This window comes from Zeugodacus cucurbitae, chromosome 5 (assembly GCF_028554725.1).
Source record: "Zeugodacus cucurbitae isolate PBARC_wt_2022May chromosome 5, idZeuCucr1.2, whole genome shotgun sequence".
NCBI lineage: Eukaryota > Metazoa > Arthropoda > Insecta > Diptera > Tephritidae > Zeugodacus > Zeugodacus cucurbitae.
The window spans coordinates 184,004-201,016 of record NC_071670.1 but is presented as its reverse complement, the minus strand read 5'-3'; the positions used below and the strand labels follow the sequence as shown (position 1 = coordinate 201,016).

General features: G+C 32.5%; 3 protein-coding genes across 8 annotated transcripts; 2 read left to right on the top strand and 1 right to left on the bottom strand.

Moving 5' to 3' along the window:
- Positions 1-1,876: 1,876 nt before the first annotated feature.
- Positions 1,877-4,011, bottom strand: Prpf38b_1 (pre-mRNA-splicing factor 38B). Of its 3 annotated transcripts, none has more exons than XM_011184906.3 (6): positions 3,849-4,011; positions 3,586-3,732; positions 3,374-3,498; positions 3,121-3,256; positions 2,857-2,963; positions 1,877-2,754 (listed from the first exon to the last, which is right to left on the bottom strand). In XM_011184906.3, the coding sequence occupies exons 1-6, from the start codon at positions 3,856-3,858 to the stop codon at positions 2,176-2,178; spliced, it is 1,104 nt and encodes a 367-aa protein (XP_011183208.1). In that variant the 5' UTR covers positions 3,859-4,011; the 3' UTR covers positions 1,877-2,175. The 3 variants fall into 3 exon arrangements, with proteins under 3 accessions (XP_011183208.1, XP_011183209.1, XP_011183210.1); XM_011184907.3 differs by having other exon boundaries at positions 3,586-3,720; positions 3,849-4,009; XM_011184908.3 differs by lacking the exon at positions 3,849-4,011 and having other exon boundaries at positions 3,572-3,713.
- Positions 4,012-4,766: 755 nt separating this feature from the next.
- Positions 4,767-8,305, top strand: LOC105212725 (raf homolog serine/threonine-protein kinase Raf). Of its 2 annotated transcripts, none has more exons than XM_011184909.3 (6): positions 4,767-5,221; positions 5,525-6,030; positions 6,101-6,775; positions 6,835-6,981; positions 7,045-7,418; positions 7,487-8,305. In XM_011184909.3, the coding sequence occupies exons 2-6, from the start codon at positions 5,683-5,685 to the stop codon at positions 8,064-8,066; spliced, it is 2,124 nt and encodes a 707-aa protein (XP_011183211.1). In that variant the 5' UTR covers positions 4,767-5,221; positions 5,525-5,682; the 3' UTR covers positions 8,067-8,305. The 2 variants fall into 2 exon arrangements, with proteins under 2 accessions (XP_011183211.1, XP_011183212.1); XM_011184910.3 differs by lacking the exon at positions 4,767-5,221 and adding an exon at positions 5,299-5,443.
- Positions 8,306-8,895: 590 nt separating this feature from the next.
- LOC105212726 (homeobox protein extradenticle) lies at positions 8,896-16,803 on the top strand. 3 transcript variants are annotated; one of them, XM_011184913.3, is made up of 7 exons: positions 8,927-9,042; positions 9,350-9,386; positions 11,731-12,028; positions 14,852-14,998; positions 15,055-15,226; positions 15,283-15,541; positions 15,602-16,803. In XM_011184913.3, the coding sequence occupies exons 3-7, from the start codon at positions 11,764-11,766 to the stop codon at positions 15,884-15,886; spliced, it is 1,128 nt and encodes a 375-aa protein (XP_011183215.1). In that variant the 5' UTR covers positions 8,927-9,042; positions 9,350-9,386; positions 11,731-11,763; the 3' UTR covers positions 15,887-16,803. The 3 variants fall into 3 exon arrangements, with proteins under 3 accessions (XP_011183216.1, XP_011183215.1, XP_011183217.1); XM_011184914.3 differs by lacking the exon at positions 9,350-9,386 and having other exon boundaries at positions 8,896-9,042; XM_011184915.3 differs by lacking the exons at positions 8,927-9,042; positions 9,350-9,386 and adding an exon at positions 11,446-11,584.
- Positions 16,804-17,013: the final 210 nt, after the last annotated feature.

Here is a 17,013-nt window from a genome sequence, read left to right as displayed (position 1 = left end):
ATGTACTATAAACAGACGTATATGTATAGGGTGAGAGAAAGTATCATTACACAGTTTCGCACACAAATGCAAATTTTGCATACCAAATATAACAATTTCTACAATCCTATCCTTCGATCTTCTGTAAGACGTCTTTCTTCAGCGTACAAACCAACGGGTATATGTACATACAGATAGGTATAGGTATTCAATTGAGGAAGGGATCATAGTCGTAATTTCGCAACCTCAGAAAACAAGTGATGCGCATTTAATTGTGCTTCAAAAAAATAACATCTTGTTACAAAATATAATGCATAGGTGCGACTGACACATCATTTTTCGCACTTACAAAGAAGAGGCAATCACTTTAAAACCCTTAACAATTCTATTATGTATGTAGTATGTATGTACATAAATGAGTGAAGGGGTTACAGAGGAATCATTTATAACGTACGCAACATAAGGCGTATGCTCTTATGGGAAATCTGGTACGGTGTTGATCCATATGCAAAAATGTGTGTACGATTACAATTTATTTCTGTGATATCGGCTCCGAATACCATTTATATTTTTACCAAGCACCCTTGCGAAAACTAAAGAAAACCGATTGATGCAGGAAAAAAATTAACTTTAAAGTCTGGCCTAACCCTTTTATATACATATGCATATAATACGCTGGTATACATAAATATGAACATATGTATAACATTTCTTTAAATATAGTATTTTAAAAACAAATAAATAGAATTATCCGAGCTGTGTAAACACATCGTCAAACAAAACGCTCCCAATATTGTTTGCGCGTTCCTCTACGCGCTTATCACATGGAATCACACCTTTGTCGGCAGCTGAATTTATAGAAAGCATACATATGTATGTAATGTAATACATTATATGACATGCACATGCATGCAATCTAACTTTGTTCACTAATATCATAGAATGTACATACATACAACATTTATGCTAATATTACAGAAGTGATCTTACAGAAGTGTTCTGATGCAATTTCCGTTTACCAATTAATATTTAATATTAAAAAGAAAATAAAGTATGTATCTCATAAAAAATATATAGGGGTATATAAGATATTTGTAAATTATGCATAAAAACTGTTGAGAGAGTTAATTGAGAAGGTAGCCAAACAACGATCATTTAACAATAATACAATTAATAAATACAATACAATTTTAGCGCCATCGCATGTGTATGGATTAACTCGAAATACGTAAGTATAAGTAATAGAAAAAATTTGTATAATTTCGTGAAATTTGTATTTTAATTAAAATTAAACATAATCTGTATATGTAACACATTTGTACGTACTTGCTTCTATCCACACCTTGTTAAGTAAATCGGATTCGGTAAACGGTGATTCATCAACTTGAACTGAAAATAAATAATAGATAGACGTCAAATGCTAGAGAATTACTGATGTTCATATTATTTATAATATGTTATTTAGATTTATAATACGTTATGCTCTTAGGTAATTTTCCAAATGTTTTGTGTGTGTTTTTGTATGTATGTATGTATGTATGTTAAGTGAATTTCCACATAAAATAAGAATAAAAAAATATATGTATATAGGAATAAGATAATGTAAATATATAATATTTTACATTTACTCAACTAATACATTGGAGCAATGAAACTATGTATAATGCGCGTCATATTTCTTCAATTGAAGGCATTATTGTACAAACATTGTTCGACAAGTTCCGTATAGGTAATTGTATTTTGTTATGGCCAACTGTGGCACTGACATATGTATAACTAAAAACCAATAATTATAGTCAATAATTGTGACATATCGTAATATCGATACGAAATGTACCAAATATTTATATAATCCCGATTCAAATATATTATTAAAACGCAGTATCTTCATACATGATTGCATTTACCTCATCGGGCTATTTACGTATTTATTAAATCATCTTTAGTATTAAGCAAAACAATTTCAGTAACTATTGTAACATTTAAACCAACATATATTTTTGCTGTATGCAATATAAAGAAAGTATAAGACAACAGACGTCCTGAGTTCAACAATGGCTTATAAAATGGAAATGTTATATGCAATGTTTTTCGGGCTATAGGGTATAGGAAAATCATATTATTTCCCACTTCTTTTTTATTCCGGGTTTCCTTTGTGCCTGTGTTTATTGTTACATATATGCTTTAATAAATATTTTATCGATATCGACGGTCCTCATAGTCACGACCACGACGTTCGTAATCTCTCTCCTTAGGTCTATTTCGTTCACGTTCACGTTCGCGGTCCCTATCACACTCCAAATCTTTTTTCCGCTCAGTTCGACTCCGACTTCGACTACGACTTCTACTTCTAGAATGCTGCTTGCGCTTATGTTTCTTCTTGTGCTTCTCTCGGTAGTGATCACGATCCCTGCTGCTGTGGTATGTATTTGAAGGTGACTCTTCACGTCTTCTGTTAGAGTAGTTATCCCGGTCATCGTGTTCATCACGATAATTTCCACTACCCGCTGCGGGAAGTCTGCTCCGACTGCTACCTGCACCACCACTTCTGCGATCATAAGCTACGTCATCATATTCATAATTTGCGCCTGCACTATTGGATGTCGAATTTCTAGCTGAACTCAATTGCTGCTGACTTATATTATTCTTGCGACAATATTCCTCCAACTTTTTTTCTATTTGCTTTTGTATAGGGACAGGTATACGGGGAAATAATGTAGAAAACCAATCGAGCTTGGTCAGAAATTGGTACACCATTTGCCCGATAGTTATAGTCTGTATTACGTGAGATAAATAAAAAAAAATACGTTATGTTATGTTATTGAACTAATATAAAATTAATGTATTTGAACTTTTTGACTCATACACTCGACTCACCTGCCCACCGCCAGCCTTTACATCTATTTCCTCTTCATCTTGAAAATAATCTTCATACCAATCGTACAGATCAGCTGGCGGTTGAGTATATCTAAGGTACATAAAACCTGAAAATAAATAATGGTTTTAATTGTTTGATGTACACAAAATTTTCTCCAAAAATGTTACATTTGCATAATACCTCCGAAAGCAGAACTGGATTGATCTGATATATCTGGATATTGTGATGACGGTGCTGTTAACACCTATTGACTTACCACCTACCTAGAGCCCTTATATAGGGTGAATCTGTGTGGTTTAGAAGTCCGTTAACCTGCTTTCTTGTCAGCCTAAGTGTGTACAATTTATACAATAAACAGTAAGCCGTTGATACTATGCCGCCAGCGCCCACTCCTCGCACCTAAAAAAGTGATAAAAGCCATTAAGCATGCAAATAAATACTCCTTAACTGCTGCTTTTTGAATTTTTGCAGGCAGTGTGTATATATAAAACGAAATACTACATTTCATAAACTCACTCCGCCACACATGCCAGTTTGTCCAGACGTTTTTCGTGATCCTCGTTCCCAGGGCTCCATGTGTTTTACTTGGTAATAAATCTCGTCTACAACTTCATGATAAGTTTTAAGTTTGAATAGATGAACTGTAATTATCGATATAATAAATATGTTATAAAAACACATAAAACACAAAACTGAAGTATTTCGCTACTGTACCTTTCGGGACGTACCTTTGAAATAGCTAGAGCCCTGTATGTTCGCAAGAATAAGGGGATTAAGGTTCATGGTCGCTTCATTTCCCCATAGCGGTAGAGTATTATGCTGTTTACCAATTTTCTTCGCCGCCGAAGTTTGCTGCTGATATTCTACAAAACATACTAAAATTATAACAAATGATGGGCACAATTTAAATTGCACATATGCCGATCACTAGTAGAAGTTGCTCAACTCTTCCAATCAGGGGCAACTCCAATATAGAGATTATTCTTCTTACCTTCATCCATTATGATTTGCAGTTTTTCTCACACACTATACAATTCCTATTCAACAACTTTTATTAAAAAATCTTTTAATTTCCATAACTCGCGATAAAACACCATAAACGTTTGACGACGAAAAAAATTATGTACAAAACGCGACAACCACGAATTCAGCGGAATAAGAAGATATTCAGCAAAGCTCTAAATTTTAGTGCTGCCACTAGGTTTAGACTTCGTAAAAATGTTTCTAGAAGATATATGAAATCTTAGGGCTTTGTATATATCTATATATTAAATAAATATGTAATGCTTATATATAGCTTATAAAAATTAACACGTAATTTATCCTTGGCTTATCCATATTCAATGGTCTATACATATAATATTGGATTCAAGCTAAGCCTAAAATTTCGGACCAAATATTTGAGGTTATCAGTTCGCTAATATTTGTTCTTACCGTCAAACATTTCCGTTAGCATGTATTTTTAAATATATAGTGTACAATGATTTATTAACACATTATACCACAATATTTTTATAACTTTAAATTTACTCACTCGCGATTGATAACGTATTTTCGAAATCCAATGGACTGTAGATGCAAAAACACGGAAGATATGAACGACGCTATTAGTGTACTGTCGAACTTAGCGGGAAATTTCATTGCGCTACCAACTTAATTTTTATCTTATAGTATAATATAGACAGAATTAAAATAATTTAACTATTATTTTTCTTTTAAATAAAACGATAAACGTTTTAAAGAATGTTGCTACTACTATAAGAAAAATAATAGTAGAGTAAATGTGATATGCAAATAATTCGTTGCTTCTACTGTTAGGCGAAAATACGAGATAAGCAACCCTGTTCGTCGTATCCTTGCAGTCTGCATTTTCAACAGCAACAACAAAGTTGAGTTACATATTTGAGGAAATTCAATGTCACACAATACCATCAGAAGAAAAAATAATTCAACAATATTTAATTATAATGCTTTTAAATAGTGTAAAGCAGTGATTAAAGCATTTTATTTAGAGCGTTTTCAAAGAATTTCTGATAAGTTAAACGATTTGGTTTGGTGCTATTAGGCCAATTAGGCTCAAAGCTACATAAGCATATACAAGTTATGAATGATTATCTTCATTTAATAACTACTTAACAAAGTACTAAGATCAGTAACTTAAATTCCTAATTTGACTCAAAATATTTAGAAGTTACGAAGAACTTAACGCCAAGTAGAAATATATAAAGTAACTAAAATCTTTGAAAAACAACAAAAATAACTCGTATAAGTAAACTTGATCATACATATCTAAGAGAAAATAAAACAGCTGACTTATAGATGGAATTAGAATAAACCCACACACACCCGTGATTGGCAAATGTGGTAAGGAATCTCTTTATCATTATCCATAAATAAATTATCTCACCTTACGTGACAACGCAAGTTCCTAAAAATATTAGTTTTTATAAAAAAAAGTAATTTATTGCAACCCTGTCAAGTTCTTAGTACAATCCGGCTTATTTGCGAATTTGTATTACTAAAAAAATAAGATCATAAACTTTTTTTAGTTTTCATTTAAGATGAATTAAAACATTTAGAAGCTGGGTAACATTTAAATTATAATAAATTAATATATACTCAAAACACAAACATTATTTAATTACCACAATTATTTTTGGTTTGCAGTACTGTGGAACATGAATTTGCCTTGTTGGGTAGATGTGAAAGTTAAAAATTAAAACTACATACCAATAACTACAATCGAATAATCGAATTGAAGTGTCGTGTTCTTATTAGTTCTAGCGTGAACACAAAAAGGTATTTTTAAAATTCTGAACGACAATATGTCTAGCACTTCTTCTACCGACGACAGTGGGGATTTATTCGATCCTCTCGCCGATGAGCTCCAAAATGTTCAATCTGTAATACATGTTACACGTGAAAATATAGATGCCCTTAATGCAAAATTTGCAAATTTACAAGAACCGCCACCAATGTACATAACAGAATATCAAGAACTTACTTCAAAACTTCATGACTTATATGTAAAGGAACATGAACTTATCGAGCAACTTAGTAGCCAGGAAGAAGAAGCAAACAAAATTGATCAACAAAAAAGCCAGCATGAATTTAGTAATCACCAACCTCAATATCAGAATCATCAACATACACATTTAGCATCAATTGATATGGTAAGTCTATGAATGGCGTTTGCAATGTGATAGATTTGATTTCATTTGAGTATATTTTTTTAATATTTAGACGGATTCTTATGCGGCAAACAGTAATAACGGAAGTCGATGCAGTACTTTGACTCGGCCACCAAAAGTGCTGCTGCGAGCTCATTTGCCTAATCAACAGCGAACATCTGTTGAAGTTGTACCAGGTGTCCGATTACGTGATGCCCTTATGAAAGCGCTTAAATTACGACAACTTAAGCCAGATATGTGTGAAGTTTCTGCAACCGATAGTGGGCGTAGTATTATTCCATGGGACACTGATATTAGCTCACTTATGGTGGAAGAAATTTATGTACGATTGTTGGATAAATGTCCAATAATGACTCATATATCCCACCAGTTTATAAGAAAGACATTTTTTTCATTGGCTTTTTGTGAGGGCTGTCGTCGTTTGCTGTTTAGTGGTTTTTACTGCAGCCAGTGCAATTTTCGGTTCCATCAAAGATGCTCTGATAAAGTACCTACACTTTGTCAACAATTTCCTATGGATATTTCGTATTATCAACGACTTTTGGCGCAAAACCCCGAAAATTTTGTTGGAATATTACATCCAGGGAGGAATGCAGTATTAAGTCAAGGAAGACACCCTCGCACAATTAGTCAACAAGATCGCTCAAACTCGGCTCCGAATGTTTGTATAAATCGACCATTAACAGAAGCACAACGTTGTTTAGTGCAGAACCATGTTCCTCTACAGGTTACCCCTGCAGTAATAAAAATGTAAATGTCAATATTAATATAATAATTTAATTACAGCATCCAGGCAGCGATCATCCTAACTCAACACAGGCCTCACCCACCGGCACGTTGAAAACAATAAAGCGACAAAGAGCTCGGTCTGCGGACGAAAGCAATAAAAATCTATTGTCGCCCCGTGACGGAAAAGGTTCTGAAGAAAATTGGGTAGGATTTTTTAAAATTCAAATGTAAATAGTAAATTTAATCGCACAGTTCTTTACATTTTAGAATATTCAAGCGGAGGAAATATTGATTGGGCCAAGAATTGGTTCTGGATCTTTTGGAACAGTGTATAAAGCTCATTGGCATGGTCCTGTGGCTGTGAAAACACTGAATGTGAAAACTCCAAGTCCTGTTCAACTGCAGGCATTTAAAAATGAAGTCGCTATGTTAAAAAAGACGCGACATTGCAATATACTTTTGTTTATGGGTTGTGTCTCTAAACCGTCATTAGCAATTGTAACTCAATGGTGTGAAGGTTCTAGTCTTTATAAACATATACACGTAAATGAAACCAAGTTTAAACTTAACACATTAATTGACATCGGCAGACAAGTTGCGCAAGGAATGGATTATCTCCATGCAAAAAATATCATTCATAGGTATATATATAATTCTGCTTTTAGTTATTCGAAATTTATTTACATCTATAATTTTTTAATGTTTTTAGGGATCTAAAATCTAACAATATATTTTTACATGAAGATTTGTCTGTAAAGATAGGCGATTTCGGTTTGGCCACTGCAAAGACGCGCTGGTCTGGAGAAAAGCAAGCTAATCAACCTACTGGCAGTATTTTATGGATGGCTCCGGAAGTGATACGCATGCAAGAACAGAATCCTTACTCTTTCCAATCGGATGTTTATGCCTTTGGTATTGTTATATACGAGCTATTAGCTGAATGTTTACCATATAGTCATATCAACAACAAAGACCAAATTTTGTTTATGGTTGGGAGGGGATTGCTACGACCTGATATGACTAAAGTGCGTGCAGATGCCCCACAGGCTTTGAAACGTCTGGCCGAGGATTGCATTAAATATGATCGAAACGACCGCCCACTATTTCGACCACTACTGAACATGTTGGAAACTATGTTAAGAGCAATGCCGAAAATTCACCGCAGTGCTAGTGAACCAAATATGACGCAAACACAGTTGCATAGTGAAGATTTCTATCAATGCCCCAGTCCTAAAACTCCAGTTAACTTCAGCAATTTCCAGTTTTATAATAGTGCGGGTAATATCTAGCGATGCTGATCCGATATTACTATTGTGATAACCAAAATGCGGGACAGACGATATCCCTTATGAACTCTGGAAACTTGTGTACGTAACCTTGACTATGAAACAAAGGGCAAAGAAAGTTTAAACTATATATATTTAAAAATCTGTGGGCCTTTGTTGATGGACACAACAGATACTTAAAATAATATTTACTTTTCTCCAAGTCTGAGCTAAAATAGATTATGAGTTAATATACAAATACAGTTATTGTATTAGTACAGAAATATTCTTCAACCCGTTTTCAGGAATTTTTCTGAGCAAACAGTTAACTATAAGTTCGCTCCGGTTTGTTCTTTTCAATGAATTCAATAAATCATGGACCACTAGACACCAATGGTGACTTGACAACTTCGGGATTTTCGGCTTAGCCTGATATTTCATAGAAGCTAATGAATAGAATTAATTACATTTTTGTGAAACATTACATTATTTAAAGTTGTAAGTAGACTAATTAGATGGCAAGAACATGTAATTGCATTGAGATTGTAACAATATAAGTAAATATTAAAATATAATATAGTTGATTTTAAGATATAAAGATTGTATAAAATATGTTTCATGCGACAGGTTTGGGCAATAAAGCATGTCCAACTTCATAAAATATATTAAAAATAAATTATTCTTTTAATGAATAGGAAAACAGGTGTATTTAACAAAGCTAATATTTTGTATTATTATTTAATAAGAAATACATTTGGAAAAAGGTTTTCGCACGGGAGGTAGGTGGTACAGTAATACTTGCAAGGTGAGTTTTAGGTACTTTTAAATGTAATAGATTTTTTTTATACTTTCAAGTTTTGATGTGGCATCACCAAATTGTATGGATTTTATTCTGACAACATTAACAACATTGAAGCTGGCAATACTTTGAGACGATTTCCAATTGCTGCTCTGCTATTTCTGCTTTGTCGTGTGGTTAAAATTTTATTGATAATATCTGGTTAGTAAAAATTATTTTGGGTAAACTTTACCAAACCAGAATAGTTTCAAAAGTTATAAAAACAAAAAAATCTGTGGTTCTATATAAGTTTAGTGTTAATACTATAAGAAAAGAAGTGAAACAACAAACGTTTTCGGACATAGTTTTCGCGTTTTCCTCCCCTCGTTTCGTATGATTTTTCTCTATCTATTTTCTTCAGCGGTTACAAATGCACTTGTTTGTGTACATAGTATAATTCATCTACTTAAAATATTTAGTTTTTATACTATTTCACCTTTTTAAATAGCCTACAATTTCCAATTTTCAGTTTTCCATCATTCTGATTTCACACAATTCCTATAAATGTAAGTAAAACAATTGAAATATAATAAGTATATATATTAAAAATGAATACACATTGCATATGTATATACGTAAGTAAATGTGTATTCCAAATGGATAGAGTGGATTGCGCAGGTTACCTCTAATATATTAAAATTTCACAGACCATTTTGACTTTAAGTTTTTCTAAATGATATATAAAAAGTCACTGAGTGTGTGACGAAGAGCTAAAACGTACATAAATTGTTGTTATGGAGTATCGGCGAATCACAAATCCAAAACTTTTCCTTAATCTAAGCTTCAACAATTACCACCTTTACTCAACCGACGGCTTTTGTATGAACTCGAATTTTATGAAAGAAATGTTTCCAAACATTTTGGATAAACCACACCCAATTTAAATAACATTTTAAATGTGTGGAGAATCGCATTTTCTTATTTTAGACTTAGAAGGATACATGTAATACAAAATTTAAGGTTCCCAATTTGAACAGCCTTGTTATCAATATAATTTAATGTATCAACTGTTGCTGATTCTTTGTGAAATGAAAGGTTTTGCAACGTAAATAAAATAGCGTATTTATCATAATATATAAAGGATAGTAAAGTTAATACCTCAATTTTATTTGTACAAATGTGAGAAATGACATAGATAATAATGGCAAATGTTCTACCTGGCAAATCAGTGTACACCTAACATAATTCGTTCCAATTCCTCAACCTAATTTGTTATTGTTCTAGAGGTGGAGGAAATTATACCTTACCAATAAAAATCACTGTTCGTATATGGTTACATAAGTCAAATTTAAATGCTGTAAGTCCATAGGAAGTTTAATTACCAACATGGGAGGGCAAGAGTAGGATCTAGATGGTTCGCATTGTTCTACAAAAATTGAGTATAATAAAATCAAAGGTGAAGATTAAGTATAAACAGTGGAACTTCCATAACTTGAACTTCTATAACTCGAAGATCTCCATAACTCGATCTTTTGAATTGGCAACAGCGGTTAGAAATCAAATTCCATGCAAATTTCCTTCCATATATATATAAAATACAAATTTTAAAATTTTACTATCGAGGCAGAATTTGAAAAGAGTTCCTATATATCGTATGGAGGCAAATAAAACATATGATTTTACATTTAAGGAATGCAAAGTCATATAACTAAGTCATAGGGTACAGACGTCATGAGCCAAACAATTGCAAACTGTAACAAACAAAATTACAGAATACATGTTTAACCTATATACATAAAGCTTTATGCGAAGTAAATAAATAAAGCTGGGTATGAACCTACATTTAACAGTTTTTGAAAAATTGTATGTTTTAATGAAAATTCTATAACTCAAAGTCTCTCTAACTCGAAGTTTTTTTGTGCATTATTGTGATTCGAGTTAGAGAAGTTCCATTGTACATATAAATGTTTTCATCAATGAACTCTACCTCATGCCTCTGGAAAGCTTAACGCTATATTAATATTAATATTAATGATTCGATGTTAATTAATATACACAAATTAAGAAGTCCTATTTTGTTGTCTCCTTCTGTCTATAGAAATCAGCTGATAGAAAATAAAGAAGTTTATGACTAGATACAAAATTATGTGCTGTTTTTTAATAAATAAATATGATATATTTTGTTCATGGTATAATGATATTATTTTGCCCGTTACTGTATCGCAAACGAAAAACACTAAGAATGGACTAACATAAAAAATATATCATTTCGAAGTTATCATGATTTAAACATGTGTCCTTTAATGTAAAATACTATAGACCACAGGCAAAGTTCCCTTACAAACAATAAGTAATTATCGTTTTAGGGACAGAACGGTTATATTTATTAAGAGAGGGCAACTAGTGTCCTTCTATCAACGCTGTGTTTCAAGTAGCTATAACGAAAACTACCGTCATGTGTTGTATCCTTGAAATTAAAACAATTAGATACTCATAAACATAATGTAAAATCTTTTGTTCATCTGATTACGTTTTTTTGTCAGGAGATGAGAGTAGCCAAGCAATTGTGGCGCATCTGATTCATTTAATTTTAAGAGTATATATCAACAGCATTGAGCTGAGAGCTGAGCATCGAGAGAGCAGGCATGTGAATAACATATGTATCTATTTTGTTAGCTTGGATGTTGCCCAATAATCGGTTTTGACTTTAGTTTACAATTGAGACTCGTTGACAGTGCAACGTACGCGCTTTGCTTTCCTTCTAGTAAGAATATTCAATAACGTTATTTTCGCAAATAATTTAAATATACATTTACATACATAAGTAAATATACATGCACTACGTTATTTGAACAAACGTTATATGATTGAGACAGTATTTAAAGTTTAGTGTATTTTTGCGATATTTAGATACGGCATTTAAGCATTGCGGCGGGATACAATATGGAAGATCCCAATCGTATGATGGCTCATACGGGCGGTATGATGGCTCCGCAAGCCTATGGAATGCCAGGCCAGGATGATGGTCAAAATACTGGTAATGAAAATGAAGTTCGTAAACAGAAAGATATTGGTGAAATTCTGCAGCAGATCATGAGTATTTCCGAGCAATCGTTGGATGAAGCGCAGGCAAGAAAACACACTTTAAACTGTCATCGTATGAAGCCGGCTTTATTTTCAGTACTGTGTGAGATTAAGGAGAAAACCGGTAAGTGAAAATTTATTTTTATCAATTGTTTTGTCTTTTATAATTTGTAAGTTATAATTAAAATTTCTGAGACTGATATCAGCATAAACAATAATTGTTTGTTGGTTTTCATTAATCTACATAGTTGCCTACTACAATTTGGTGCTTGCACAAAACAAAACATATTTGCTTTGTTGCATGTGTTCATAAAATGCAAAGCACGTTCCGAACGTCCCACATTGTAATATTCTATAGAGTATTTAAATCTTCATGCTACAACCCCTATTATTCATATTTTCATTGGCGAAATGAGAGCTTATGAGACTTTATTGAAAATGTAACATGTGTTTTGAATGGGTCAACCGCACTGTCGTAGGAATCACAATTGACAATTTTCTTACGTACATAGGTATTACTAAACCGAATTTAAGAGCAAAAGTTAAAGCAGCAGGTTATAACAAAGATATAGTACAAGTTTTGGTGGTTCATGAAAATTAACCGATAAAATATACACTATAAAGAGAGTATGTTTACCGTGTAATTAAATTGTGTGGATGTATGCGTTGTTGTTTGTTTTTAATATATTAATCCATTTTTCGAAATTTTTTTAACAATAAAATGTATACTTATTAAAATTAACTAGCAAAAGTAAAAATATTGTTAGATTCATTTCAAAAGTAAATTTTGGATCACACAAAACTGTTCAAAGCATATAAATTAGAATATTATTATTAAATAAATGTCTCAGTTTCTATACCATTTAAATGTACTCCCTCACACTCCTCATTTATAGTGAATAGTCTTCTATTCTGAACTAATGCCAAGTGCTCAGCTTTACTGCTTTCACCACACCTTTGGTTGTCAACCCTTTACATCTTTTAACTGTTTAATGAAGAATTTAAAAGAAAAGTGTGCGAATACGAATCTTTGTCTCTGCATCCTGCAATTACTTAAATGTGTAGTGATGTTCAAATCAAGAAGTTGTTTTAAATGTTTATTCATTACTTCTCTGCTTGTATCGTTCAAACTAAAGTTCACAATCGCGACTCTGCAGCATCGATCCGGTTTAATATTCAATGCCTACTGCCTTCGAACAGTTTCAAGAGACATATGTAAATAGCATGTAATGTTAAATATTGTCGCGCCTTCTCGCTGTGACTGAATTTATATTAACGCGACAATGCTTTCCCATAAAGTTGCTTAAAATATCACCTGAATATGCGAATAAACTATATACCTCATTTGTTTATTTGTTATATGAATGCATGTATGTATGTATATAATGCTCTACAATTACGATTGTACGAATGAGCGCTTATTGGTATGTTTGTTATTAATAATATGCTCTACTCAATTGAAGAATCCAATAAATTGCGGTTGGTTTGGTTAAATGAATATTATAAAAATTATCCGTATTTAAAGTTGTATTACTTTAAATTCTGTAGAATGACTTTCGGTCTAAATTTTTCCTGGCCAATTATAGCATATTTTCTACACAGCATTTAAGTATTTTTGGTAACTTATAGCGTGTGCTTCATTGCCTGTGCATCCTTTGCTATATAGTATAAATATGTAACATTCGAAAACACAGGCATGGTAATGCGAATCTATAGTAGCACACAAAAGGATACCGTAAGAAAACGAATGCTAAAGTTTTTTAATCTAATCTTAAATTGGCACACAACTACTTTGCGAGCTCAGGGACCATTCCTGCGTGCCGTACGTGCCGATGGTTGGGGTTATGATACGTTTGTATTTCTTGTCTGTGCGTCTTTTTCTAGACAATGCTTTGTTCATCCCTTGAATATGGATAGTAAGCGTATTTTTGCTTTTGCGGATGTTCATTCTCAATGTTGGCGGGCTATTTCGCACAAGTTTTAGATAAAATGATTTGGGTGTGGGCTATGTAAACGATATAATGGTAGAGGATGTTGCCTTATGCGCACCTTGTTACTAGCTATGAATGAAATGTTGGCAACATCTGTAGCATTGAATTCTTATTTTGTTTATTTTTATTTCGAAGAAACGAAACAAAATTATTTATATTTTATGCGCATTTCTGGAATTCAAGGTTTGAATTAATATTAAAATCGAGCCTCTGGAGTAATTGTTCAAATGCAATTTGTGAATTGCATAGTAATTTTTGTACAGAGGTAATATATATAAAGCAAAAAACAAAACAAAATTGTTTCCAGATTATATACTCTCTCATTAGGCTATTTGTTCTTGTTTCATGTTTTTTGTCTCTGTTTCTACTCTAAAAAATTTAAGTTGAGTTGTATTACAACTATACAATATACATATAGCCTAAGTGTAATGAGAATTGTGTTTGGCTGAGTTTAACAGTTTCAAAATACTTTTCGCTAAAATGATAATTTTTTGTTTAATATTAAAATCGAGCCTCTGGAGTAATTGTTCAAATGCAATTTGTGAATTGCATAGTAATTTTTGTACAGAGGTAATATATATAAAGCAAAAAACAAAACAAAATTGTTTCCAGATGATATACTCTCTCATTAGGCTATTTGTTCTTTTTTCATGTTTTTGTCTCTGTTTCTACTCTAAAAAATTTAACTTGAGTTGTATAACAACTATACAATATACATATAGCCTAAGTGTAATGAGAATTGTGTTTGGCTGAGTTTAACAGTTTCAAAATACTTTTCGCTAAAGGATAATTTTTTGAGCTAAAGCTGTAAACATGACAAACATTTATTAATCTGAGTGAAATATCAATAATTTGTTTTTGATACTTAGTTAAACATTATAAAAATGTACTTATTAAATTTATAAATAAATACCTATAGTTTATTATTTAATAATTCAAAATGTTTCCCTATGTAGTCCTCTCCATTCGCAATACGCAAGAGGAAGAGCCACCAGATCCACAGTTAATGCGTTTAGATAATATGCTTATCGCTGAAGGTGTTGCCGGACCAGAAAAAGGTGGAGGCGGTGCAGCGGCTGCTTCTGCGGCAGCGGCAAGTCAAGGTATATTCAATAACATACATATATAGTTTGCTATACACTAAATATTTGGAAAATAGGATCGTCTTTGTCGATCGATGGTGCGGACAACGCAATTGAGCATTCAGATTATCGAGCAAAGCTGGCGCAGATTCGTCAGATATATCATCAAGAGTTGGAGAAATATGAGCAAGCGTGCAATGAATTCACCACACATGTTATGAACTTACTACGAGAGCAAAGTAGGACCAGGTAAGTGATTATTGTATGAATATAAAAAATTGTTACGGAGTATTCCCTATTTTCAGGCCAATTACACCTAAAGAAATTGAACGAATGGTTCAAATCATTCACAAAAAATTCAGCTCTATACAAATGCAGTTGAAACAATCGACGTGTGAAGCTGTAATGATACTACGATCTCGATTCCTAGACGCTAGACGTAAGCGTCGCAATTTTAGCAAGCAAGCTTCCGAAATTCTCAATGAGTATTTCTATAGTCACTTGAGCAACCCATATCCATCTGAGGAAGCAAAAGAGGAGTTGGCGAGAAAGTGTGGAATAACAGTGAGTTTATAATGCCATATTTGTACTTAAATTGTTATGAAAAAAATAACATCCTTTAAGGTTTCCCAAGTTTCCAATTGGTTCGGTAATAAACGCATTCGATACAAAAAGAACATAGGCAAGGCACAGGAAGAGGCCAATTTATATGCTGCTAAGAAGGCAGCTGGTGCTTCGCCATATTCAATGGCTGGCCCGCCAAGTGGCACCACTACACCTATGATGTCACCAGCACCTCCACAGGATTCTATGGGCTACCCAATGGGATCAGGCGGGTACGATCAGCAGCAGTACGATAACAGTATGGGGGGGTATGACCATACTCTACATCAGGACCTTAGTCCTTGAGGCGGTTTAACATACCACAATTCACATGTATACGAGCAAAAGTGAACATTAAAATTCACTTGTGAAATATATTAAGAAACATATTTTTAATAATAAAATGAAAACGATATATGTTTTGTCAAAATCTTAAAATTAACTGTAGTTAATTTTCATTAAAATATTCAATATTTCTACTATACACACAAATCATATAAAATTATATATTTTTTTATCCTTTTGATTACAACATAATTTTCAATTTCCTAATCAATATCATTTCAAGTTCATTTCCCTAGAAGTTGTTTAATTACGAGCTTTAAAAGCATAACACTTTATTTTGAAATGTTCATTTTTGCTCCGTAATGTGTATACGCAATTAACAATAATGTATACGTAATATTGCATACTATAATATGTAGGCATCTATATATATAATTTGATTAAGTGTAACAATCTTTTATTGAAATGAAAATCCGTATACGAAACTTTAGATATAAATATTAACATCATAGTAATAAAAAAAAATATATGTGCAAATCCAGAAGCAGCTATCAAAACCTACAATTTTAGATGTACGGTAACAGCTAACTATAGAGTGCAAAATCGACGATGTATGTAGGTGTGCATAAAATATGAATGCTTTGCCAAACCCAAATTTACGATACTTATATTTTTATTTTCGGCACTACCTTTTAACTGACAATGCATCTCAAGAGAGTTACATTAAAAATTATACAAGCTAAAGCATAAATCTCAATATGAGCACAATTACTTATCTACTACCTATGTACGTAACTATTGTACTTTTGGCCAACATTCTTCAAGTATTTAATAGAAAGTATTGTAACGAGTTCTCTAATATAACTAAAAACATTACCTTCAATTTATAATGTGTAATTATTTTAAATTAATAAAGTACATAAAAATGTGGCAAACAATTTTCCGACTTTTTATTTTGTTTATAAAACTATATTGAGCATATATTTAACGTAGTCTCTAGTGACGTAGTTACTTGTGTATATGCACTGTAGCCTATACCTTTATGCTCTCACTTTGAGCGTAGCTTTAAGCCGCTTTGCACACACATTACGTGTCGATCTCACTTACCCACCCAGATACAGACACACAGAACGAATAAATGATGAAAA

Bases quoted from the DNA above. Each gene is read 5' to 3' on its own strand.
- Prpf38b_1 (XM_011184906.3), bottom strand. The intron at 3,499-3,585 runs GTACGTCCCGAA...CGATAATTACAG, and splicing joins GGGCTCTAGCTATTTCAAAG to TTCATCTATTCAAACTTAAA. The intron at 2,755-2,856 runs GTGAGTCGAGTG...CACGTAATACAG, and splicing joins TAAAGGCTGGCGGTGGGCAG to ACTATAACTATCGGGCAAAT.
- LOC105212726 (XM_011184914.3), top strand. From the start codon at position 11,764: ATGGAAGATCCCAATCGTATGATGGCTCATACGGGCGGTATGATGGCT. The intron at 12,029-14,851 runs GTAAGTGAAAAT...TTCCCTATGTAG, and splicing joins TGAGATTAAGGAGAAAACCG to TCCTCTCCATTCGCAATACG. The intron at 15,542-15,601 runs GTGAGTTTATAA...ACATCCTTTAAG, and splicing joins CGAGAAAGTGTGGAATAACA to GTTTCCCAAGTTTCCAATTG.
- LOC105212725 (XM_011184909.3), top strand. From the start codon at position 5,683: ATGTCTAGCACTTCTTCTACCGACGACAGTGGGGATTTATTCGATCCT. The intron at 6,031-6,100 runs GTAAGTCTATGA...TTTAATATTTAG, and splicing joins ATTTAGCATCAATTGATATG to ACGGATTCTTATGCGGCAAA. The intron at 6,776-6,834 runs GTTACCCCTGCA...ATTTAATTACAG, and splicing joins AGAACCATGTTCCTCTACAG to CATCCAGGCAGCGATCATCC.